The sequence below is a fragment of the Spodoptera frugiperda genome, chromosome 11, assembly GCF_023101765.2.
Source record: "Spodoptera frugiperda isolate SF20-4 chromosome 11, AGI-APGP_CSIRO_Sfru_2.0, whole genome shotgun sequence".
NCBI lineage: Eukaryota > Metazoa > Arthropoda > Insecta > Lepidoptera > Noctuidae > Spodoptera > Spodoptera frugiperda.
Window position 1 is genome coordinate 549,433 of NC_064222.1, and position 27,203 is coordinate 576,635.

General features: G+C 45.1%; 2 protein-coding genes across 4 annotated transcripts in view; one reads left to right on the plus strand and one right to left on the minus strand.

Annotated features, from left to right (window-relative positions):
• Positions 1-27,203, plus strand: part of LOC118274534 (homeobox protein cut) — a 231,004-nt gene that overhangs the window by 89,823 nt on the left and 113,978 nt on the right. The window lies entirely within an intron of this gene.
• LOC126911222 (TWiK family of potassium channels protein 18-like) lies at positions 18,565-26,269 on the minus strand. Of its 2 annotated transcripts, none has more exons than XM_050697013.1 (3): positions 25,877-26,269; positions 20,344-20,991; positions 18,565-19,806 (listed from the first exon to the last, which is right to left on the minus strand). In XM_050697013.1, exons 2-3 carry the CDS (start codon positions 20,894-20,896, stop codon positions 19,073-19,075), a joined length of 1,287 nt encoding a protein of 428 aa, XP_050552970.1. In that variant the 5' UTR covers positions 20,897-20,991; positions 25,877-26,269; the 3' UTR covers positions 18,565-19,072. The 2 variants fall into 2 exon arrangements, with proteins under 2 accessions (XP_050552970.1, XP_050552969.1); XM_050697012.1 differs by having other exon boundaries at positions 25,829-26,268.

Here is a 27,203-nt window from a genome sequence, read left to right on the forward strand (position 1 = left end):
CTTTCACACTAAGTTACGGGGAAATTCTACAGCCATAGCTCGTACTGCGTAGTTCGTAGCGCGTAGCAGAGTTTTTACGCTATAATCTCGTAGGCGTGCAAACCTTGGACGTAACTGGCGAGTTGGCCGCACGGAAAGAGTTTAGAAGATTGAATAGATTTTTAAGCTCAAGCCCATATGACGAATAGCAAAAAGTCCGTCTAGAAATACTGGAAATACTCTATATCTGTCAAGTAGTTCACTAGTGGTGCCCTCTTACGGCAATATAATTATACACTGTATATTTTATAGAATTTTGACATTAGTAACGGACCCGGTCGTATATAACACTTGTCCAGCTTCGTGATATTGTACCGTATTAATGGAGCCCGTAGTACCTGCAGTACTGCACCCAGCCTGCCTCTGTCACCGCCAGGGGAAGGTTTGTTAGAGGTAATAAATATAATAGCCCCGGAAGAGAAGTGTCACAGTGTTTGACCAATTCCAATTCCTCCCTTCCCAATCTTCCCAATCGATTCCCGAACCACAACCCTTAAATTCCTAACCACCAAAAAGCCGGCAACGCACTTGTAACGCTTCTGGTGTTTCAAGTGTCCATGAGCGGTGGCGATTGCTTACCATCAGGTGATACGTGTGCACGTTTACCCGGCGTGTTTCATAAAAAAAAACCAATCGTTGTACAGCCACGCGAGAGAGGCTCCCGGCGGCACGGAGCGACTGAACAAAGATTCGCTAATTAGTGCTCCATCGTAGACCGCAGCATCGCTTGCCATCAGGGAGATAGTGGCCAAAAGGCTACCCATTACAAAAAAAATGCTTATCTGTCAGCGCTTTGGAATGTTATTTTTATATCTTTATAAGCTCTGGTTGAAGTCCAGTAAGCGTGTCAAGCTCTCCCATTGCTCTCTCATTTCTCTCTCGTCAAGCCTTTAGTGATGTTACTTACATTATCTGCTAATGGACGAGTACCTATATCTGTAAACTATAAACTGGAGTGGCATATGGTGCGCTCTGTATTCATTGACACAAAACACTAGCAATTATAAATAATGCGTAGAATAATGAGAGCCATCTCGCGAAGGAAATTAAATATAATATGAAGAGAGTGGCGGGCGGCGGGCGGCGGGCGAGCGCGGTCGCGGGTATTAATTATGTTGTGGCGACACATTGACAAGTAACAAGTGACAGATGACGGAAGTGGCACATAGACTATCGACGAGTAATTTAACGGATGACGTCATAGATATCCTGCATCGCACATACGAAGTTTGCATGCGAATTAACACGGATAGAAAATCCCAACGAACAACAGTTGGGCAGAAAGCCCGCCAGGCTGATCACCTCGCCTGGTCGGAGGATCCTCCTTTTCTTAGGGAACTTTACTCTCTGTTCCCTAAAGTGGTGACCCCGACGTGATTGAAAGCAACCTTCACGGAGCAGATCAGCACCGTCATCCTTATCGCCATCTCCCTCACCCATCACTTCTCCGCTGAGCGGTAATCAAGTCGCAGCCAACCAGCATCCTCGGCCTCATCAGGGACCACCACACGCTACATCGAAGATATGCAGCCTGGTTCTTCCCTACGGCCTCATCAGCGTCTAGGCACAGCACTCTCTGCACACGGTCTGAGGACGCCTTCCTCCCGTCAACGCAGACGCCAGCCACTACGCACCTACCCTCGCAGCATCTATTCCCCGACTCACCGTGGGACACTGCGAGCTTCACTACTCCGACTCACTGGAGTATCACCCTGCACCGCTCACCCGACTCACTGGGCATTCAGCGGCACAGTTCCGACTCACTGGAACTAGGGACATTCTACACTGGCTCTGGCACCGCTCATCTCAAGCATCGACAGCCGTCTCAACAGGATCGACCTCCGGTCTTGGGGGGGAGTGATGTGGCGACACATTGACAAGTAACAAGTGACAGATGACACGTCGCACATAGACTATCGACGAGCAAATCAACGGATGACGTCATAAATATCCTGCATCGCACATACGAAGTTTGCATGCGAATTAACACGGATAGAAAATCCCAACGAACAACAGTTGGGCAGAAAGCCCGCCAGGCTGATCACCTCGCCTGGTCGGAGGATCCTCCTTTTCTTAGGGAACTTTACTCTCTGTTCCCTAAAATGTTATTAAGTGGAGGGCGCACTGACGGGGTATCACTGCGGCTGTTACATCGCCTGCCGTCATGCCATGCTGTGTTTATCACTACTGTGAGGACACGACCTCTGCTCACGCCACGCGCGCTCGTCGGGACCATAGTCTTAGTCCGTAGACGGACGCACGGTCCGTCGCGCAAGCTGTGTGCGATGACATCACTTTTCTTACAAACCCCGGCCAAGACTTGTTTTATCAATTTATCTCCGAAAAAGTATTGCTCTCCACTCTCCCCACATTTACAGGTACTTTCAATCTGTCCAACAAGGTGTGAGGACAACTTCTCTAATTTGCCTATTTTTATGCCCCAAACAAAAATGTTTTCTTTGTAAAGTTCCAAAACGTACCGCGGTTAAACATCTCATCAACATTCTTGAATTTTAACTTTGAAGTGTTCATAATCAAAACTTTGCTGTTGAATTTTTGATTGTAAATTACGACTCGGCCGATTCACAAATGTTTGTGATTACACAAAACAATTAACAATTAGAAAAGTATCAGCTGCTGTAAATTTAATTACGGATCTCTTTCGTAACTTAAAAAAAATATATATTTTTTAATAATAACTTTCACTACACACATCACAAACAAACTTTCGCTATTGGAGGACGTATGTATTTGCTTTTTATAATAATTACATTTTACTTGGAGGTTTCATTTCTTACGTTACTGATCGATCATCCAGATTCTCGATATTGTTAGATATATCATCACAGATGGGGCCTAGTAGGGCTGATGCTGACCCGGAGCTGCAGACTGTCTGGTGGGTTACCGGGTCTCCGGGTCGAAACGCAGAAGTAGGAACGGGGTGGATTTCAGTCAGTACGAGTCTGACACTCCCTCTCATATCGTCTAATGCGGGAGAAGTCGTTGGATGAAATTCACCTCAAAATAAAAAGAAATGCCTGAATAAAATATATAAATCATTAAATAGTTGATCAGAGTGCACGGACGGCACAGTTACAGAACCTGTCACGGTTTGAGTGTGGATTCACAAACAAAATAAATCAAATAATGTACACGAGGATAAACTTGCGACATCCTTACAACCTGTCGTATTGAGAGGAAACAAAACTAAATTATATTCACTTTTAATGTCGACGGTGCTAGTAGTGCCGTGTAGCAAGCATTGCTCAAATTCTATCAAACATCCCGCGGTGGAGTTACTTGCCGAGTACCCACGTAATTAGCACAAAGCAGGCGAGAGCAGTGATCGATAGAGCCACTCGTAGAGGGAACTATCTATGCGCCGGTACATCGGGTATTGGGAAAGCGTTCCAACTCGTCTTGTCGAACAACTTGGAACCAATCGGTGCATAATATAATGGCTCCGTCTAAGTTCCGTATTGTTCCGCAGTGCCCGCCGCTACAACTGCCACGGAAGCATGTCTCCGCCCTGGAGCTGCCGTGACGCCGTCTCCGCCACACAACTATCCGTTGACTGTTGGAGTATCGGCTAATCTAAACCATACACATAAAGATAGTTCAGAGAAGGAACCTGGACTTATCATTTTTAAATGGCCAATCCGCATTGAACAGGTGGGTGTGTGAATTAGATACTTGAAGCAGTCACAGCTCATGTTTATAAACTACTAAGTAGTGTGATTACTAAGTCGGTGACAGCTATTATTAAGCACAGCTAGAAAATTTCAGCTTAAAATACGTTTAAAAAAAATTGTACCAAATCATACAAACGTGTCACAACACTACAGGGGTCACTCGCTAATTACGAAACATTTCTTATGTAAATCTAATCGCCTAGTAGCTATCTACCTAATTTTAATTCACATGAAAAATAAAAAAAAAACCGACCAAGTGCGAGTCGGACTCGCTCATGAAGGGTTCCGTAACAGCAAGTAGATGACATAATATAAAAGTTGTAAAATAACTTGGTTTAACATGGTGTTTGTATGAACGACAAAGTTATATTTGCGGTTTTTGAAAATGTTTTATTTCTTAAAAACTAATAATGATATTTCGTTCAAACCAATTTTCGTTGTTAGTTTCCATTAAAATCTACAGCATATATTTTTGTCAGTTTTCTCACTCTCTAATTTTAAAAGTTAGAACAAAATACACATTTTTCCACTTTGGAAGCGTCTAACTTTCAAACGATTGATTTTGACGAAAAGTGTTTTAACTCTTAATGTCTTGTTTTAAAGACCCATCCATAGACACCCATCACGGATATGTAAGCTGAAAAAAAAATTTTCAGAATCGGTTCCATGTATGGAGTGCCCCCCTTTAATTTTTAAATTTATAAATTTTTATTCAAAATTCTAATAGCGGTTACCGAAATACACCATATTACAGAGTTTCAACTATGTAGGCCCAACAGTTTCGGAAATAAATGGCTGTGACATACGGACGGACGGACGGACGGACAGACGGACAGACGGACAGACAGACAGACATGACGAATCTATAAGGATTCCGTTTTTTGCCATTTGGCTACGGAACCCTAAAAATGATAAAATTCATGACTTCGTTCCATGAAAACATGAGTTTAAAAATCCCTTCCCGTATCGTTTGTTATGTTATCTAGAAACCGTGCACTTGATATGTATTTGTATACCCCCTTTTTGTTGCACCGTATATATCATAAGTCTCAAGTAACTGGCCGTCACTGGGCTCGAGACACCTTTCCAATTCTTTATAGAATCGTGATGTTTTTAAAATTTACTGTTTCGCTGTTGCAAAGAAACAAAATACCCTTCAAATAACTTTTGGAGTAGCCTAACAAGAGGCTACCGGGAGCTGTGTTATCTCGTTATCTTGTTGTAAAAACATCAGCACTGCGATCTGAGGTACAAGTTGCCAGCAGCTGCTGATTAAACTTATTCAGAGTTGAACATTTCTCATTCAAAGTTGCTTAGTTTTTCCCAGTGGCTTCATCAAACTCCAGCGGGAGTTCAATGCAAGATACATATCAGTAATGTACTAATATACCAATAATACATACACTTTGAACAATTGTTAGTTTGTATAGAAGTGTATACTTCAATTTATTCAGGTTTAGAGGAACGTGATTACGTCCAACATACGAAATTAGTACTAACCAATACTCTTAGTACATTACGTTTCACGAAATCGAAACGACACCTCTCTCTGATTGGTTTAGTTATTCGAACCGACTAATCAGAGCGTAAAACGCAGTCTCGTTTAGGTGTCGTTAAACGTAAAACAAATTCGTTCGAAGCCCTCAGAAAGCAAAGCACCGTATTCTGTATTGATCAAAGTGTACTAGTAACAGTAATACTTTAGGTTTTGCTTTAGATCTCTGTGTACAGACAATAGCGTCTGCGTGACAGCGGCGACACACACGACGGACACATACGACACATACGACGCGCTGCACGTGACGCTACTGTACATACAGTTTGTGCCAGGGTATAGTCAGCCACAGAAACGCCGCGAGCGCCGTCTTTGTGCGAGGTGTAACTGTCATGGCGGCGACGGCGGTGGCTGTTCTATACGACAGTAGAGCTCGTGGCTGTTCTATACGGCACTAGAGCTCGTGGCTGTTCTATACGGCACTAGAGCTCGTGGCTGTTCTATACGGCACTAGAGCTCGTGGCTGTTCTATACGGCAGTAGAGCTCGTGGCTGTTCTATACGGCAGTAGAGCTCGTGGCTGTTCTATACGGCAGTAGAGCTCGTGGCTGTTCTATACGGCAGTAGAGCTCGTGGCTGTTCTATACGGCAGTAGAGCTCGTGGCTGTTCTATACGGCACTAGAGCTCGTGGCTGTTCTATACGGCAGTAGAGCTCGTGGCTGTTCTATACGACAGTAGAGCTCGTGGCTGTTCTATACGGCAGTAGAGCTCGTGGCTGTTCTATACGGCAGTAGAGCTCGTGGCTGTTCTATACGGCACTAGAGCTCGTGGCTGTTCTATACGGCAGTAGAGCTCGTGGCTGTTCTATACGACAGTAGAGCTCGTGGCTGTTCTATACGGCAGTAGAGCTCGTGGCTGTTCTATACGGCAGTAGAGCTCGTGGCTGTTCTATACAGCACTAGAACTCGTGGCTGTTCTATACGACAGTAGAGCTCGTGGCTGTTCTATACAGCACTAGAACTCGTGGCTGTTCTATACGGCAGTAGAGCTCGTGGCTGTTCTATACGACAGTAGAGCTCGTGGCTGTTCTATACAGCAGTAGAGCTCGTGGCTGTTCTATACGGCAGTAGAGCTCGTGGCTGTTCTATACGACAGTAGAGCTCGTGGCTGTTCTATACGGCAGTAGAGCTCGTGGCTGTTCTATACGGCAGTAGAGCTCGTGGCTGTTCTATACGACAGTAGAGCTCGTGGCTGTTCTATACGGCACTAGAGCTCGTGGCTGTTCTATACGACACTAGAGCTCGTGGCTGTTCTATACGGCACTAGAGCTCGTGGCTGTTCTATACGACAGTAGAGCTCGTGGCTGTTCTATACGACAGTAGAGCTCGTGGCTGTTCTATACGACAGTAGAGCTCGTGGCTGTTCTATACGGCAGTAGAGCTCGTGGCTGTTCTATACGACAGTAGAGCTCGTGGCTGTTCTATACGGCAGTAGAGCTCGTGGCTGTTCTATACAACACTAGAGCTCGTGGCTGTTCTATACGGCAGTAGAGCTCGTGGCTGTTCTATACGGCACTAGAGCTCGTGGCTGTTCTATACGACACTAGAGCTCGTGGCTGTTCTATACGGCACTAGAGCTCGTGGCTGTTCTATACAACACTAGAGCTCGTGGCTGTTCTATACGGCACTAGAGCTCGTGGCTGTTCTATACGACACTAGAGCTCGTGGCTGTTCTATACGGCAGTAGAGCTCGTGGCTGTTCTATACGGCACTAGAGCTCGTGGCTGTTCTATACGACAGTAGAGCTCGTGGCTGTTCTATACGGCAGTAGAGCTCGTGGCTGTTCTATACGGCAGTAGAGCTCGTGGCTGTTCTATACGACAGTAGAGCTCGTGGCTGTTCTATACGAACGATAAAATAATATAAATACCCCACAATATTGCTGTTTTAGTCAAACTCAATGTACATTTACTTTCTTTTCAACATTTCCTCTGCACTTATCGTCCTGTTATTCATCTAATTACAGGTAAGAATAATTCTAAAACCGCCGAGCCGAAAATATCTCAAACGCTTCCAGTAGATAAGACCGGCGGCGCCGTATCACAGTATCGTTATAAACAAAAGTGCTCCGAGACGAACGTCCTCACAATCTCGAGTCTAGTAGTCGCGCGTCATAAACTTGTTCGAGATAAACGAAGCATTTTAATTAAGTGCGATGTGCGTGCGGTACTCGTACTTGTGTCCGCGGCGGTACTTAGATAATTATGTGGTTTGTTTTCTTTTAGTAATAATTTAACGGCTGATTATATCCTAAACCGGTCAATGGGCTGCTGAGCGACGTGTCGAACAATTCTGCAAATCCACAAATTATTGTTCCACGTCTGGTATTTGGAAATGCTACCACGACACAACACAGAAAGTTAATATACTGAGAAGTAATATTTAAAGAAAATGTAAAACACAGATTGACTCTAATAATAACATTTACATAGCGAAGTTGTATTCATTTGTTACATGTGATAATTCGAGGAAACATAACGAGCCGCCATCGAGTCATACACCACGTGCTTTTGCAGATATTCAGCCGCACCTCGCAGCAACAACAACTATAATTAATAAGCCGGTGCAAAATGTACGAGTTTCACGAAACTATGAACGTATAACTTAAGAGGCGACGACGCGTTTCTTACAAACACCAACTTATCACAAACTAGCGCTGCAGCGCTGCAGCGTGCAGACACAACGCGCTGTGCAGCTGGAGACAACTGCTTGCGATACCTGCCGTATTGAAATGAAATGATATTTATTTCTGTAAGTTGGTTATAAAATAACACTTTTACACGTCAATATTTCAAATAGCCTAGATGAGGCCGACATTTCCTATCCGACTACTCTGAGAAGAAATGCCGAAACAAACTCAGAGTGGAAAAGTATAAAATTATACGAAAGCGCCATATATCCCATATTGTTGCATTATATTCTAGTCAAGTTTGAATTGACAAAATCCAATACATTTTTTGATTACTGTAACTACATATTAGCATACGCAATGTTATCCATACATGGACATCTACAAAGGCGCAGCTGTGACCGATCGTGGTTATATTCAAAGCGAGCCCAACTTTCAAAATGTGTATTGGTCGTAGGATCTCGTAGCACGTAGCTCGTAGCACATAGCCCGTAGCCCGTAGCGGACACGTAGCGACGTAGCTGCGACTGACAGCGTAGTAAGCTACGCACAATAAACGGTTGCGTTATTTACTGCATATTGTATGAGCTTCGTTTATATATTCTGAGGTGGTGTCTCGGTTGGAACGTCATCTGTTCTTGTTTTTATTTTATCACATAAATATTTTGGCTTGTTTTTGCTCTTCATCCCCCCATCTCGCAAGTTGGTCGCGATCGACACGCAACGTCCATATAAAATGGTTACATGTTTATAAATAAATATAGTGTGCATAATAATTTATTCTCGACAAAATAACATTGTGTAGAAAGATTTGAATTTGACTATATTAAAATTATTATGTTACATCTCGCAAGTTCACTCAGTCACAGGTCAAACATAAATGTTTTCGATCGGTATAATAACATTATGAGTGAATCACAGTCGTATGCGCATGCGCATGACAGTTTGCTACAAAACCAACACTCAAACAATAGTATTTTACTTTGAAAAATTTGCTTTTAATATTTTCATTTCAAATATAGACTTAGCGTTAATTAGTAACTCTTTGTTTGAAACAAAGTTGATAATTAAATTTACGACATGAGAGTAACATGAAAACATATTTAAATTCTTTTATTTGTTTTGAACGTAATGAAGTTGGTCCGGCAGAAGGTGGCAGAGGGTACTTCTGATATTTGTTTATAATTCATTGTGTTGTGCACTTTGTGGGATCCTAGTTGATTACGTGACTGTGCGTTGATTTATGTTTCATTGACAAGTTACTGTAACTGCTTCGGTCCGGTAATACTCGCTGAATTAGTAAACTGTCACAATTTTCATTATTCAACATCAAGTTATTACCCATCGACACAACTCCACGTCTACATTAAGTGGGACGTGCACCAGTCCGCTGCGCGTCCAGTTGTTGGTATATATGTTGGTTGGTGCCACACCCGCCGCACGACACGCGTCACGCGATGAATGAATTGTAATTAAAGAGGTTGCGGTCCGAAATATAAACGTGAAGTGTTGCGGTGCCGCGCGGCTCATACACAAAGTTTGTATGGGACCAATCTGGCGGCGAGGCAACATTAACGAGGCTAACACAAATAAAAACTGGCTCTCACCAGAATATTCCAGCTATTACCGCTTTTTACCAGTTCTGAAACCGGGACGCTTCATGTATTGAGTGGGCGGCACATTTTACATCAACTTTCTGTGTGCACACAGACACAATCCCAAATGTAAATCGTAAACGGAACAATAATGTGACATCAGACCATCGATGATGCTGACACTGTGCTTTACATGTCGACACGTGACGACGCGGAGCTGCGCTGACACCATTGTGAACAACGAACATTGTAGAACAAATGAATGCGTTTAAAGCAATTGATTCGTATCTTGTATTAGTTTCAAGACCTATTTTTGTAAGATAGGGAACTCTCCCTCCCGTCCACACATGATATGTAACGTAATGTAACAGCATACGAGTATGTCCCGTTTGTTAAAGGCATTATTTACCATGGTGTCTATGTGTGTATAATCATACTACAAGCCAGAAACAATATTAGAAGATTGACATGTTGATGAGATACATGATACAGTAACAGTTCACGTGGGACAGGCAATGAGTAGTCAGATTTAGTCCAATATAAATAATTTGGCTCCTTGTGACCGCTCCTGTCGATAAATCATCTTTTTATTGGATTAATGTTTCAATATTCCAATGTAGTGTCACGCGCGACATGGGTACAATATCATCAATATGTGGCGAGCGACGCCGCGCGCCGGCCTATTCGAACTGTCATGTCGCCGCTGACGAAGAGCGATCGTGAGCAGCGTGACCAGTGCCCAGTCAGCGTAGACCCGCATCTGCAGCCACACTGAGGCGCTCTCGGATAAAACGTAGCTCTCACTGTATTGGTTAATATCACACATACTTTCTGGACGAGCTGCACTCAGACACATCGACGTGGTGTGCCGACCAGGTTACAAGGAGTCGGTACCAGAGTTCTAGTCTGCCTCACACTCCGAGGCACTGGCGACGCCTAACGAAACTATCAGGCTGTATTATAATGATGATCACATGCGTAACAATATGAGAGTGCAAGGAATTGCTTGACATGAATTTAATTATTTTCTAACAAAACGGAATTAAAATTGAATGCAAACTTAATAAAAAATGAGAAGTTTCCGCCCGCCTTTAGACAGTGTTTTTTGTTTTTTGCAGAAGGAATTTTAATATTTCAGCGGTCCGGCCGTCGGGAGCAAATATTTTTCTTTTATCGCCGGCTGTAATGAGGGCAGATAAGCGGCGAGCGGGTGATAACACCGCCGTCCGTGAGCTCCGCCGAGACCGAGCCACGTCTGGCCGCGGCCCGTCTGCAGGCACAGCTCGAATGATTCACTATATTCTCGAATGATTCACTTTCCACGACTTCACGTCACGGCAAGTTTGCCTTCAAACACACAAAGTATTGGTTTTGATTAGTGTTGTAGATTATTTTAAAATATTGGACACGTAATTAGTGAGTCGTCGCTCAAGTTTTTTACGAGCGTACACGGCAATTTCGCGAGTATTCCGAGTTCTATCTCGAAAGTACTTGTTTGAAAGCGCATCCTATTTTAAATTCGCACTAAATGTACGAGTTACATCAAAAGTGTACAAAATAGAGGAGGCGGTGCTCATCGCCTTTTGAAGTGCTAATTCGAGTCGGCTACCGACCGGCGAGCTGTAGCGGTGGCGTGAGCTCGCTTTGCCGACAAATCGAGCTGAAACACACGGTGAGAGGATTGCGCCAAGAGACGCGAGGAACATACAATATAATGTGAATAATTACACAACGTAACCTCGTACTAAATAAAACCAATAACTTACGACTTTGAAACTGGTAGTAGGTACTATTAAGGGCAATTACTGAGATTAGGCACAACGTTAGAAGACATATTAGTACCCTGAGCCCAGGAAATTAAGGGACTTTAAATTGATTTATTAAAAGATTACGCCTTGTTTTATTATATAGCAAATTGAATACAGCAACTTCAATAATGCAACTCAGGAACAACTTTTTTATAACATTATGACCCCAATGTATCGTGTTACAATTTAAATTAATTTGATAATCACTACAAAAACTTGAACAACTCGTTACCATAACATTTGAATATTAATACGATCGTGCTACGGTGCTACGGCGGGCGTAGCATTCACAACACTGTTGCTACGCCGCGTAGTAACCTGTGCGCCTATGGTGCTACACCGTTTACATGCCACGTGAAATGTGCACCCGTACTATTGTGATATAGACGCTGTACCTAACTGGAACATGGTTTACTTATCTGTTTCTGGCGATGATTTCATTCAATCGATAATTTGAAAATGATCAGCGTCTGACACACGTAACAAGCATTCCATGGAAAACCATTAATGACATTGGCGTCACTTACATTGTCCGCGACGCGCGTAGAACTGTCGAGACAAGAGAGAAAAGGATTCATATGTTTGTATCGGCAGCCGAGCATTATCTCTTACAAGCACGACACACGGAGATGGTTTTATGACATAGCACGTATTTAACGCGGCTGCACTCAGCGCCAGTACTCAAAGCGGTAGTCTGCTCGTGCAATAATTCTGAGCAATATTTCAGATTTGCATCATCAACCGTAAAATACTGAATGCACTCTCTCATTACCTACCAAATAAATTGTCGCAAGCAGAACTGTTTTATTTAAATAGCCGCCAATGAAGGTGCGCCTGTCGGCACTATTGACCGACACATAGCGGCAGCGACACGGCCGCGTCACGAACGCGTCACTAACGCGTCACGAGCGCGACACGAACGCGTCACGAGCGCGACACGAACGCGTCACGAGCGCGATACGACTGCGAAAATGCGATAATGACACCCATGAACGAATATTGTTTACGCGCGCAGATTGGAACATTATTTTTATATGACAGTTACTACTTTTCCCTGAAACTAATATTAAGAACAATAACTTTGGTTTCACATCTCTACTCAATGCGAAGTCCCAACTCGTGGGCAAAGGCATCGCGAGCTCAGCGTGTTTGTGTGTGTGTGTATGTGTCTGTGTGGCACCTGCTCCCTGAATAATTTGGGAGTTATTACATATCAGACTCAGACATTCGCCGCGACACTCGCGGGCAAGCACTGAATCGATACTCCACCGCTAATAAGGTTCACATCCTCATCAGATTCAATTATGTTACGTAACAAATATGTAGGCCCGAGGGACGCACGTGCGCTCGTCAAATAATCTCTCCGTGTAATATTGTAACGGGACGAAACTCTCCGGTGGAGTAACGCAACTGGCGCATCTGGCTTGCAATCATTTACATCACCATAGCCTAAGACGTTGCACATAACACCACAGATCTAATCTGCATGCCCACCACTAATATTTCAGAATCCTAGCATTTTGCAGAACCATGATGCTGTTCACAGAGTCCGCCTCAGATATTCGACTGCACGTACGTTGACCCTGTCCCAACGCAAACAATACAAATGAACCGAACGATGCTACGTTTTTATAAAGTTCCATTGTTTAGCCGACACGCGGCGCTGCAGTAGCGTGCCACGCTTTAATTAAACTCAAATATTGGAGCACCTGAACTCAGTAATCTAATAAAATATCATCCGATTGTGTTCCTCCGCCGCGCGACAATGCGCCGCTGCAGACTGGAGCTGATGGAGACAATGCGTCCGATGTATAGTGACGCCAGCGTGATCATGGTCCTCCGTCACGAAGGTATGGCCGGAGTGAGTACATGTAATAGTATGTGCATACTCTGCTAATGTACATGTGAGTATACGGAGTACGAGCCGAACGTTCGACCACCGACCAAGAGTTAGGAGAAAGATAATTTTGTCGCGTGGACACTGAGACGTTCGAAATGAACATAATATTATGTTGTCTTAATTATGTAAACATGAAATCTATTTCGTATGAATGTTCATTACATTGGTATGTTTGTTTATGCATCTGAATCAATTAACAGCCGGCTAATATTATATTTATTTACATGATTACCAGCTTGACATTAATACCTGTATTAAAAGGCCCCCCGAGTAAAGGACGTAGTCTTTCTAAAGGCTAGTAGGTGGAGTCCTTCTAGTGTTAACAGCGAATGATATTATCGCACTCAATTAGCTGTACTCGAAGGGTCAAACCCACTTCTGACCACAACCAGCAGTAGCGCAGCAGTGTCGGCATCAATCTCTGAATGTAAAACTAGACTTCTGTTAACTGTGATTACTATCAATTACTTTGTTCACGAGGCCGCGGTGGGTCCCACAGACCCACGTGAAGCGACGTGCTCCTACTACACTACACGAACTAATTGATTCCTGCTGAAGGGTCATCCTGCGTACGTTTGCCATCTTGACGATACCTTTTTATATCCCTAATGATGAGCCGCTCAGAGCTCCGTCAAGAGGTTTGTGAAAGGAGTTTTTGTAATCCTTATGTACTGACCTCAAATACCATCTCGAATATATTGGGATTTGAATTACGTACTTGATATTAGTAATGACTGTCAAAACGTTGGAGATCTTGACTGCCTGATGTTAGGACTACCTGGTTAAGAAGAACTAAAAAATTGGTTAAGATAAAAATAACCACAATGTAAATGCCGCCGTGGCGTAGCAGATTGACTACGCGGCGCGCTACGCGCGATTGCGTAGCAGGCTACGGCATCGTAGCGGTGACTTAGGCAACTGGTTAAATTATCTTTTGTTCTAGTTGGATAGTGTCATCGTACGAAGATTGTCCCGTGCGAGGTTACAAAGGTCTCTACTCTATTATACACTTGTATGGGAATTGCAAACTAACGCTGTTGCCTTCAATCTTGTGAAACTTTCACAACGTTTATTGTTTCATTACAAACAGTACAATACGGCACGACCCGGACTGAACCCACACTGGCGACGCGGGCAGTGCACGCCTGCATGGCACACGCCATGCATTCTGTATTCATAGCGCGCTGCCAACCAATTTACTTATTTAAATGATGTCAACTTCACGCACCGCCGCTAGCTAATCTAATAATCATTTACTCCACCATAGCGGACCGGCTCCACTAACTCTATCGAGTTATAATATCATCGAACATATCAAAATGTTCTCAATTGCAACATTCAATAATTTCCATACGATGTATGTGCCCATTGTGCGTGTCGTTGTATTACAATCGAACGAGGTGATGTTATTACTTCTAACCTGACGGTTCCCCAACAGCTCAGCGCTAGTGGCTCATGGTGTGTCCTGTATGACTACACGGGTGCCAGTACCTACGCCGCCATAAGCAACGTCTCGTGCAGTGTCGGCCGAGCCCCGCCTCCTGTAAACTAGTGTCGTGGCAGTGAGCACCGCGCGGGGGCGCGCCGGTCGCCGGTTGTTGTAATTAATATTAAGGTAATCACATCAACACAATAATTACATCGCGACACCTCGCTCTCGAAGTACTATAATCATTTTTGGTTTCATCAATTCAAACTATAATCCACCTAACAAACAATCAATCCATTTTCCATAATGTAACAGTTGTACACAGATAGTTGTAGGTTCAATCACGTAAACTTTGCTACCACATTAGGCTTTCTCTCAGTCTGTTCATACAGCTCAACAATGTTTTTGTGCCCAATAATATGTGTAGACGCACATAGTGTGTGAACTCTCGAACTTAAGTAAGTACAGCGAATGTGTTCGTGGATAAATATAAATGGAGCGAAAGCTGTGCCACTATTGTAATCGTCGCCCAACTGAAACACATACATGCATATATGGAGTACAACGGTTAGACGTTATCAATTTAAGTAACTGTCATTGCAGGAAAATCGAGCTTATAAAGACAAAGGCTTTAAGGTTCCATTGTGACCCTTTGCTGAGATTAAAAACATAAATGCGTTATTATGGACACGCTAAAAGCCTCGGCGAGACGCTGGAATTAGATTGTGTTCAGCGGTACCCTGCCCCCCCCCCGCCGCCTGCACCTCATACTCCGCACCCTGCCTCGCCCGCGCTGTCCCTGGAACTTGGAAGTCATGCAGTTTCGCGTCGCTCCCAAACATGCGGCTACGTGGCTCGTGACCACTTGCAGCGCTACAATATTACCGTGTCCACCTCCATCATTTATAATGCACTCATCTAGTCCACAGTATTCGTATTAGTTATCGTGTAGTAAGGGCTCACAAACTCACAAGATAGGACACTCAGAAGTACTGTTAGACATTTTTACATACGGACACTGATGTATTATGAAACCTACTTAGTATGATGAGCCTTGTGTAGCGTGAGTGCGACGCGAGCGAGTGCGGCCGGCGCACAATGCGCGCGATCTCATTATCCAGGGGAACTGCTGTAACCTCTCACACAGCACGCACAAAGACGTATTGTTTCACATCGTGCTCCGTCACGACCCAGGGGGGGGTGCGGGAGTGGGGGGGGTCGTGACTCGCCACTATCGCATATTAAACCACTTTCATTTAAAGGAAATTAATTGAATTTTTAATATCGCGTCCAGTGTCATTATTCTTCCTGTCGGCAGCTTGACGTTTGACGGCCGCCGAATAATAATCTTGTATTCAAAGGGTTTCAATTACTCCTTTCCTCCACTTGTTCCTGGCTGAAGCCTAGATATACGGAAAATAGGAACGTCATCGTCCTGTTACGTGCTAACTTTAGTGTCGCTATGTATTACTCAACACACCAGTGACGCGTCTGGTGTGGCCGGTACGAAGTGGACTACACTGAAGTACACCGTCACCAGTGACATCGTACAGTACCTGCGATACCTAACTGCTACTGTTAAATGTTAAGAAATGTATCTCGAAGCCGCAATTATTGCAACTACGGTCTTGGGTTCAACTTCCTAATCGTTAAAAATTATTGACATTTTGGTTATTTTTTTTAATTTGTCTGTAATAGCACGGAATCTGGAACTGTACCCGGTATATAGTTATAGTCTCGTCCCTAATCTTAGTGTCCCACTTAACATAACTGGTGAAACTTGTTGTACTATGTAGACACAGTAGGTGCCATGATGTACATACATCTGCCAATATAACAGGTGTCTATGAGAAATATAATTTATTATAAGTATTGGAATTAAAATTCCAATGTCATTAGCTCGTCAAAATGAGGTTTATTGGAAAGTCCGCAGTGCACGACTGTCCGCTGCCGACGAATAACATCAGCTCGTGATATTTAATTCAAATGGCCGATTGTTTGCACTCTGCAATACTTTCTACATAATTATTATAACACAACCCCTCGTGTCTAGTAGTCGCCCAGCATGGCTTGATGTACAATATTAGAAACCGGCTCGTAAGCACATTGACGGCCGCGCCCTTTCCGTTCCAAATGAAATCAGCTAAAGAATCGGGATGATCGGGTGTCGACGAGCTCAGCGTGTTTTAATAAATGGCGGCCGCTCCGTAGCCATCGACCGCCGGCGACCTAACGACCGCCCCCTCGTACTCGGTATTTGTGAATCTCTCGCCAGAACAAACGCTCAGTGCCCACTGCCGCGGGACGAGCGGCTGCTGCTTGTCCTCGCGGCGGAGTGTTGCAGTGTGGCAGTCAGCGCGCGGCGCTCGCAGTCAGTACAGTAGCGGGCGACGGGAACCAGCCGCGCTCGGAGTGCGCTCGTTAAGCCAACAAAGTGGGCAGTTCATGCGAATTTGAACAGTGTTGGCACGCGGTCGTTTAGTGAGCAGAGCCTATGATTCCCCGCACGCACTGCACGCCCGGCAACACTTGTACCGGGTGTTCCAGCTACATATTATATCATACAATGTATTGGTTTGCATTGGGTTCGCCATCATTCTTGTAGAGAGAGCTAACACGAGTGACTCGATAGTCATTTGTCATTAGGGCATTTAAACTATACTCGTGTGTTTACTTTTATATATTCAGGATAAAGCTATTTGCATACAATGTACGTGCAATCAGCACAGCTACCCACTCTGTAGGCAGGAAAATAAAGACAGATTCAGTACAGAGTCAGTAACTACTGAACCGACCAACGCATGCTTACCGTACACGTGTACCAAGTCAATCTTTACTTACTTACCTTAGCCGTGCTGAGGGTCCACCTAGTGACGTCATGTACGGCAGTGTACGTAACATTTACTTTAGTTTCAGTAAAAATATAAATTTCCAGAATAGAATATTTGGTAAGATTAACAAATCAATAATCAATGCTAAAGTTTTGTGAGTAAATCAGTGCTTTGCTGCACAGCCGGTGGACAGCCGAGCGCCGCCTTGCTGCACGTGCTGTGTCGGCGGCGGCCATTGCGGCCATGCACTGAACCAAGCGCGGAGTGGGGGAACACAACCTCGGAGCATCCTGTAGCGGCGGCACAATGGAGGCGCGACGTGCGGCGTGACCTGGAAACGGCATCAAAAGATGTGCCCCTTTACAGGAATGGAGACGTCTTGTATAATGCACCGGCCGGGCACACCCGGGTCGCCCGGGGGGAGGGGGGCTCGACTTTTTTACGGTTTTGAATATTTTCCCGTGTTTATAAACGGTGCGATATCACTTGTACCGTCATATTAGCGGAGACACACCACGTGGCAATATATGTCGGACTGTATGGCACTCACTAGAGCACACGTTTTATTCAACAAGTCAGCGTGGTCGCAAATAACGGGACCGTCAATATAATAATATTCTGTAATAATACCTACTTGGTCACAAATACCATAGTTATACCAATAGAAAGATTTAAAGTGAACTCCTTTATCCTGTAACATTATGCCAAATAATATGATTCTAACCCTTGATCTAGTTTTACCTCAAGTTATGATCCAAGAACGCAAAAATAGACAAAATCAGTTTTTTCTGCAAAAATCTATGAAGACGGTCGTATACAGGTGTAACAGCAATCCTGCACCCTGGGACTGCATTAACTTGATTCAAGCACTATAATTACAGAACACAATTATACTAGATAATATAGCATGACATGTGGGCCGCACTGTTATGGACAGACCTCCAGTCAGACAAATGTGTCCTCCTTACTACTGTAGGAACCTACACCACCTGCAGTCACCGGCTGCGCGGCTGTGAACAACTTCAGTCACGTTCCATCAAGCGACGGCATCATGTTACGCAGTGGACACAGAACAAAACAGCAGTCGTAATGCAAAACTTCATATTTTATTATAATATAACAAACCATGTCCATACCAACAAGTCTATGTCTAGTTCACATCGTTGTCACATGAAGACGTCGTCGGCGGGCAGCTCGGCCGGCGGCGCGGCGCGGTCGTCCTCGAACGTGACCATCTTGTCGCGCGGCTTCGCGCCCCCACCGGCGCCCCCGCCCGCGCCCCCAGCCGCGCCTCCGCCGCGCGCCCCCAGCGCCGCCAGCTCGCACAGCTCGGCCGCGCCCCCGGCGGCGCCGCTGAGGTTGAACTCGCTGAGGCTGCGCGGCACGAAGTACTCCACGCAGCGCTCCGCGTGGCCGGCCGAGCGCCGCGCCGCAGAGTTGCGCTGGAAGCTCTCCTCGCCGTACTGGGACGACTTGCGCCGGGGCAGGCTGTTGAACTTTGTCGGATTCAAAGAGTCTATTTTAAACGTCACTTGCTGCCGCTTCTCGCAGCCGGCGAACGCCACGGACGGCCCCGAGTCGGCCGTCTCGCGGTGTCAGGACACCAGCGCCATGGCCAGCTTGTCCTCGCACGCCGCGTCCGCGCTGTGCACGGCGCGCGACTTGGCCGCGCCCGTGCACAGCGCCGTGAAGCCGCGCACCACCGCGCCCAGCTCCTCCTGGATCAGGTTGAAGCACATGGCCACCACCACGATGCCCACCAGTATGTAGATGCAGCACACCCCCACCGCCACGTCCTCTGCCTTAGCAGATATCGTACTCGCGTACAGGCCGGGCTTCAAGTCCCCGAACCCGATGGTCGCCAGGCTCGCGAACGAAAAGTAACACCCGTCCACCAAGGTCCACCTCTCGGTCGTGTGGAATACGAAGGTCCCTAGCGCTATGTACAACACGATCAGTAATAAACTAAGTATAATTGGCACTCGCGTGTGGTCCCGACACGTCCAATGGTAACCACCACTAAAACTGTCTAGATTCAAGGCGGCTTGAAATGGCGTCCGTTTCTGTCTCTCAAACTTGTCCTTCTTGTCACAGTCGAACTGCTTGCAGTCGGGCGGCAGCGCGTAGCGGCTGAGGCAGTCGGCGCGCGCGTGGAACGAGTCGGCGGCGAGGCGCGCGGGGCACAGCTTGGAGTACAGCACGCGGAACGTGCGCGCCAGCGCCTCGCCGATGGTGGACAGGTACAGCATGATGATGGGGATGCCCACGCACGCGTACGCCACCGCCACCAGCTTGCCCGCCGACGACTTCGGCGTCACGTTGCCGTGCCCTGCGCGAGAGAGGCGTATCATTCGAAGGTAAGCTCATTCATATCAATGGGCCGGCTCGCCCGGAGTGATACCACGGCCTCACAGAAAACCGACGTGAAACAACGCTTGCGTTGCGTTTCGTTGTGTGAGTAAGGTTACCGGAGGCCCATTTCCCCCCTTCCCAATCCTCCCAATCCCCGATTCCCGAACGACAACCCTTAAATTTCTAACCCCCAAAAAGCCGGCAACGCACTTGTGATTGCTTACCATCAGGTGATACGTCTGATCGTTTACGTTTATCGTGTTTCATCTGATGGTTTAAATATTTGTATCATGCTTTGTTTCGGGACAACACAGTGTTACGTGTAAAATAAATATTAGTAGTGATACGTATAAATATATTGTCCTGTATAGGAATCGAACCCAAGAGGCCAAGACTCGCTGCGCAGCCGATGACCCAGTCGACAATGCAGTCCTAAACAATAGTATCTAGATATGTCTGTAATGTTGACCCATTCTGTTTGAAACCCACGTACAACATACGAGTGGTGGCTCACCGATGGTAGTGATGAGTGTGAGCGCGTACAGGAAGCTGGTGGAGAAGGTCCAGCGGTAGTCGTGCTCGTGGTCCAGCGGCAGCCGCGCATGCGCAGCGCCGCCGCCGCGCATCGACTTGACCAGCACGCGCTGGAACTCCAGCAGCTCCTTGGCCGCCAGCTTGGTCCAGTTCTCCTTGTACAGGATGTTCAGGTCCTCGGTGATGGACCACAGCCGCTCCACTGTCTTCGATCTCAAATCTGTGGAGACACTCTGCGACTGGCTGAGGTTCGGCTTGGACGCGGCGACGGCGGTCTCCTCCGCGGTGACGTTGCCCTCGATGGCCAGGAACAGGAAGCCGCCGAGCAGGTTGTAGGTGAGCACGAGGAAGCAGATGGCGAGGCAGGTGAGCGGCGAGGCGCGGCGCTTGTGGGCGCAGCGACAGCAGAACTGGCGCTCGTCGGCGCGCCCCCGCGCGAGGCAGCAGCGCGCCTCGTCGCGGCCCGGGGGCGCGGGGGGCGCGGGCTCCGCGTACGCTCGCTTGGCCAGGTCGCGGCTCCCTTCCTCTAGCATGGTGGCGCTAGTGCCGCCGCGCGGCGCCGCTCACCGCACCTTGTACTTCTTGTGGTGGCGCACCTTCTTGGCGAACATGTCGGCCGCGCCCCCGCCTGCAACAACAACCCGCGCTGCACTCCGACCGCTCACTGCACGTAACATGCACCCACATTGTGGGGTCACTACATTCTAACTATCATATCTTGCTTTGATGATGCGATAGCTCCTAATATAACTGACTATATTTGTTTCTTTACATTGTACTCATTCAATCGCAGCGCCCAATGATACAGCATACATAATGTCTCGTCTCACGTATAATATTGTGTTTTAGATTAATATATATGTATATGTATGTATGTAGGTACATTGATAAATATAATATGTGCAAGAGGACGAAATTATTCACCCTTATAAGTTTTTAAACTGACTCTACTGGTCACTAACACTAGTATTAGAACTCGAAACGGGATATTTACCATGTTTTACAAGTGATACAAGTGACAATGGTAGCGGTGTCAGGAAAAAACGAACGAGAAAGACAGTAAACCGATTTGTCTGCTCTTACACATCCACCCGCATTTACTCCAGTTCATCCATGATCATGGCGCTTGCACCAGTGCCGAAATATCGGAAATTTATACAAATAGAAAAACATGGTAAATATTCCTTATTCACACTTTTTTATTTTATTTAAAATACATAGTTACATGCTCATGAAATAACATAGCTAAGACAAATGTTCTATGTGGTAAACATGTAACCCATACTGTTTTCCACAGCTAACTAAACAAAGAAAAGTGTCATAATAAACAAGAGTAATTACATAATAATATAATATATTAATTAATAGATAGTTGATAAATTAGAAGAGATTCAACACTAGATGTCACAACTCTGATAACGGCAAAACCGACAACATCACGGTCACAAGGAGAAAGCGCCTGGATTATAAACTTACAAGTTCAAATGTGTCTAATTAGTTAATCGGACGAAAGGGAATATGCACGTTACACCAAACGTAAAAAGGTTTCTGCACTGTCTCTAGCGGCAGAGTATTCAACGTGGAGTGGGCCCCGCGTCGGCACTGCATCATGTTTGTGATAGATTATTAATTAATAGATAGTTAATCAATTAGAAGAGATTGCGACAAAACCTAAATGTCGCAACTCTGATACGGCAATGTGCTCGTCGACGTGAGGGCACTATCTAATCACACCCCGCGGTCACGGACTCAGTATACATCTTGTTTAACTGCAGGGAGTTTAGTCTAATTTTGGAGAAAGAGATGGACTTATGTATTGAATCGAGTATTGTGAGTCAGTAGACTAAGAAATAATTTGCTGGCAGTACGGTATGCGTGCAACCTGCCCGATTCCTCTTGAGGCAGCTGACAATTGGCAATTATTGTAGATGTTTTACATGATTTACTAATATAACGCTGCATCACGAAGTGCCAGTAGTTACTTGAATTTTTTAAAACATTATAAACAGCACCGGGCCCAGTGTCCAGCCCTGTGGAACACATAAAGTTAGGACAGTGTCCATTAATAAGTACTCTTTCTGATACACGCACACGAAGATCGAACGACTCTACCGACTGGCGGCTCGGCCTTGGGAGCGCTGGTGGTGTAATGTCCCATGGAGTGTGTGGAATACATGGAATGTAAACAATAAATAAGTAAACATTACTTGACGCGGGAAGAAACAATGGTTACGAGTTGACAAAAAATTGACAGAAAAATAACCACACACGTATGGTTACCCTTTGAGACTGTTGCGTGCGTTGGCTTGATAATAATATAAGGTAAGATAATAATAATATAAGTAAATCCGATTAACGTTTACGATGGACGTAGAAAAATGGACGTGTTCAGGTGTTCACTACCCGATCCCGACAGCTCATGCTGTCGTCAAGAATGCAACATTCTTGTGTTGAACTCATTTTATTTCACATGAGAAAGTGTTCGTATAGTGCTCTGTGAGTCTATGTTTCAGAGTCTGGTAGTAGAAAGACGAAATATAAAAATGAACTAGTTCATTATGTGCTTAAAAATGAACAAAACTTATTAATGAATTATAAAAAAAAAACTACGTTTAAAAAACTAACTTAAAAACTTATTGACAAAGTCAGTTAATAATCCCCGATCGTGTACTATACCTTGTTTACGTAACTATTTGTCGAAACTAAATCACAGACGAATACGGAAACATTTTACTGAGATCACTAACAATCATGTGCTGAGGTCTGGTTGTTACACGACGTCTGATTGGTTTTCTGTTAGACTACTTGACGGACGATCGGATTTTCTTCATACGAATAGTCAAAATATGATGTGTTAGTTTAGCCTACAGCTAACTGATCAGATTTGTGAAACAGGCGCTAGAGGTAACAAATGTCGTGTTGTATGTAATAAATGTGTCTCTGTGGCCAGTACATGTGTAATTACTAATTACTCAGTACTAGTACTCTATAACAACTACACTTCCCGCGACCAAGTCGCGAGTATGTCTAGTTCATTACATTCACGCAATCAACAGATTTTAATTCAGGACGGAGTGGACGCCAACATACGTCACCTCTGCTGGAGGTAAATTGTTTGTCGGAGACATTGTACCTGTCAGGCTGTAGCTGGCATCTTGCGTCGCCATCCTAACTCTAGCACCAGCTGGGTTGTATAGAGGTGCAGCTTTACGTGTATGTGCAAAATACCATATACTTAATGATTCTCTACGCACATCGGACGCACTTCTGTGGTTCCGAATGGCAGGTTTGAGATACATATCACCAACAAACTGATTAATTCATATTTATTATACTCTTCTAATGTTCCACTGTTCCTGGTCGAACGCTTGAATTTTGGTTTGTCCATCGTTGTGCAAGATTCGCGAAACCTTTGATGCTTTTTCAAATAAATGGAATGTTTGGTGATACTTAAATAGCTAAAGACTAGCTACCTAGTGCTACAGTCACCGAAACACTTTTTGTATAAACTTGAATGCTAAACTAAATTGATATTCCTAAGCCTTTCTTTTGGGACATTCTTTATTACATTTATTTATTTATTCATTGTTTATTAGCTATTCCCGCAATTTGGCTCATTGTAATAGTTTAACTTCAAAATCTGTATTCTTCTATTAAACACAAGATGAAACAAAATGTTACGTCTTGATGGTATGTGGACACAGCCGTTTGATTGACCAGTGCAACGTTTGGCACGAAATAATTTTATTTCAGCATAGTTCCAAGAATTTTGCGATCCGAGCAATGTGGTTCCGAGCCTAGTTATATTAGACTAGGATAAAATGACATCGCAAATCTTTGGTCATCCAAAAACATAGAATAGAGCCTGACCGCTGACGACAAATAAAGGATGTTATGTTTCAAGTTACACTTGTTGTCGCTACCAAAATATAAGTTTGTGGTAACTACTTGATGATTTTGGTGAGCTCAACATCTTCGTCAATGCTTCGAAGTACGTATATATCGTTCACTCTGGCCGCCCCACAGTACGTTCAGTACACGACACCTGTTAAATGCGCCACCTTGTGTACTTGTGTAGTGCATTGTGTGTGTGTGTGTGTGTGTCAGTGTGACTTATTGTACCTCATACAACAGCAGCTACTGAGAGAAGTTTACATCAACTATCTGCAGTATGCCTGTTGCATTGCACGTCTAACATCTTCCTAAACTAGGCACTTGTGACCATCTCCATACAGATTCATACATTTTACTAATAAAGAACTACTATCTGCACTCTTCCATCTGCCCAAGTTGTTTGATGTGGCGGCTCCTTCCAGGAACTGGTTCTCTACGTACAAGAGCTGGTGTGCCTCACCAACACCTGTTACAGATCACTAAGTAGTTGCTTGTCTCCACGTTTAATTTATGCTCATGCTGTATCTGGCAGTATTTACAATACTTGTAATGCTGTATCTGGCAGTATTTACAATACTTGTAATGCTGTATCTGGCAGTATTTACAATACTTGTAATGCTGTATCTGGCAGTATTTACAATACTTGTAATGCTGTATCTGGCAGTATTTACAATACTTGTAATGCTGTATCTGGCAGTATTTACAATACTTGTAATGCTGTATCTGGCAGTATTTACAATACTTGTAATGCTGTATCTGGCAGTATTTACAATACTTGTAATGCTGTATCTGGCAGTATTTACAATACTTGTAATGCTGTATCTGGCAGTATTTACAATACTTGTAATGCTGTATCTGGCAGTATTTACAATACTTGTAATGCTGTATCTGGCAGTATTTACAATACTTGTAATGCTGTATCTGGCAGTATTTACAATACTTGTAATGCTGTATCTGGCAGTATTTACAATACTTGTAATGCTGCGTCACTGAGCGCCGTCGTCCTCGTCTACTTCTCATCTTTATACTTCATTGTGTCTGTAATTCCCATTCACTACTATTGTTTGGCAACTTGTATGTGATAACATTACACTTCCTAAGTTATTGTAAAAAAGACTAGATAGCGACTAGAACACTGCACGGACAGCTACTTCACGTGAGCTGTTATATTCGTTGCCAATGTTGGTCGGTAATTATGGCGAGTGCCATAATGCCACATAGATAGGTATTCATAAAACCTAATAACTAGACAAACTGCCCACTGAGGGTAAACTTTAGCTTAGTCAATAATTTCTGCAGTATCATAAAATAAGGGACTAGTACTATGCATTCGTAATAAAAAGTTTCATTTATTCGTCATGGAGGAAAACCAATTGAGCACATGATGCTGTTGACAAATAGAGAGTCAACACAGCTTGTCTTAACTCAGTCAAAGCAGCACAACACGGCTTGAGTTCAGTTTTAATGGCTTATTACTGGTACCGCCTTCAGACTTATTTACTTATTATAGCTACTGTTATTTACGAGACACTATCAGTATCAAGCCAGCAGAGGATAAGTTCACACAGTACCGGCGACAACAGTTTGCGAGCCCGCTGCCGGCACATGTGGCGACTCACATGCGAGGAGTGCAGTCCGCCTCGCGCACTACGCCTGCCTGCAGGCACTTCTCGTACTCGTAATCATCATCACTGGCCACTACACTGCCACTTCGCCACTGTATACCACAACGTGCACTCGCTTCACATCCACTGTCAATCGTCCATCGGCTCTGCCCGCAGCATAGTACTTATGAAAAAGTTGTAAAGTAGCTACAAAGTTACGTATCGTACGATGTTGGCGCGGCGTGGAGCTGCAGCCGTCCCGCGACGTGACGCGACGCTGGCCGCGCGCTGACTGCCGGCGAGCCAGGCGCCGCCCGCCGCCCGCCGCCGCCACGCTGCGCGCGCACCGCTCGCTCACTCACTACGCCGCGACCACAACACTACCACCGGTCGCCGGTCGCCGGTCGCTGTCTGGCCTCTGCCATACTGTCGCCACAACACCTGCACCCACTTTCTAAGAAACGCATCCCTAGGTTCGGTACGCAATTGAGTAAGCAATCAGTTCACCCATGGACACCTGTAACATCAGAAAGGATTAAAAACTTACAATACTTTGCCAGCTCTGGGAAAATGTATGGCGAAACATGGGCTGGGGGATTCAGGGGTTGGGGATAGGTCAATGAATGAACCTCACACCTTACGTGATGGCACAAATCACACCGACTCACCGGCACACCGACTCATCGACACACCGACACACCGACTCACTGACACACCGACTCATCGACACACCGACTTACCGATACACCGATTCACCGATACACCGACTAACCGATACACCGACTCACTGACACATTGACTCACCGACTCATCGACACACCGACACACCGACTCACTGACACACCGACTCATCAATACACCGACTTACCGATACACCGACTCATCGATACACCGACACACCGACTTACCGATACACCAACTCACCGACACATCAACTCATCGACACACCGACACACCGACTCACTGACACATCGACACACCGACTCACTGACACACCGACTCAACGACACACAGACTTACCGATACACCGACTCACCGATACACCGACACACCGACTCACCGATAGACTGACTCACTGACACATCGACTCATCGACACACCGACTAACCGATACACCGACTTACCGATACACCGACACACCATTTTACATTTTACAACATTATAAAATCCATCCATCCATCATCCAGTTCTTGACAGAGTCCACGAAACACTGGAACACCAAAATAAAATTAGGAAATCTAGTAGAGACCGATCCTATACCCATTGGACGAGGAATTTTCCAAGGCGATGCCCTTAGTCCTCTTTGGTTCTGCCTTGTTTTAAATCCTCTGTCAAATCTTTT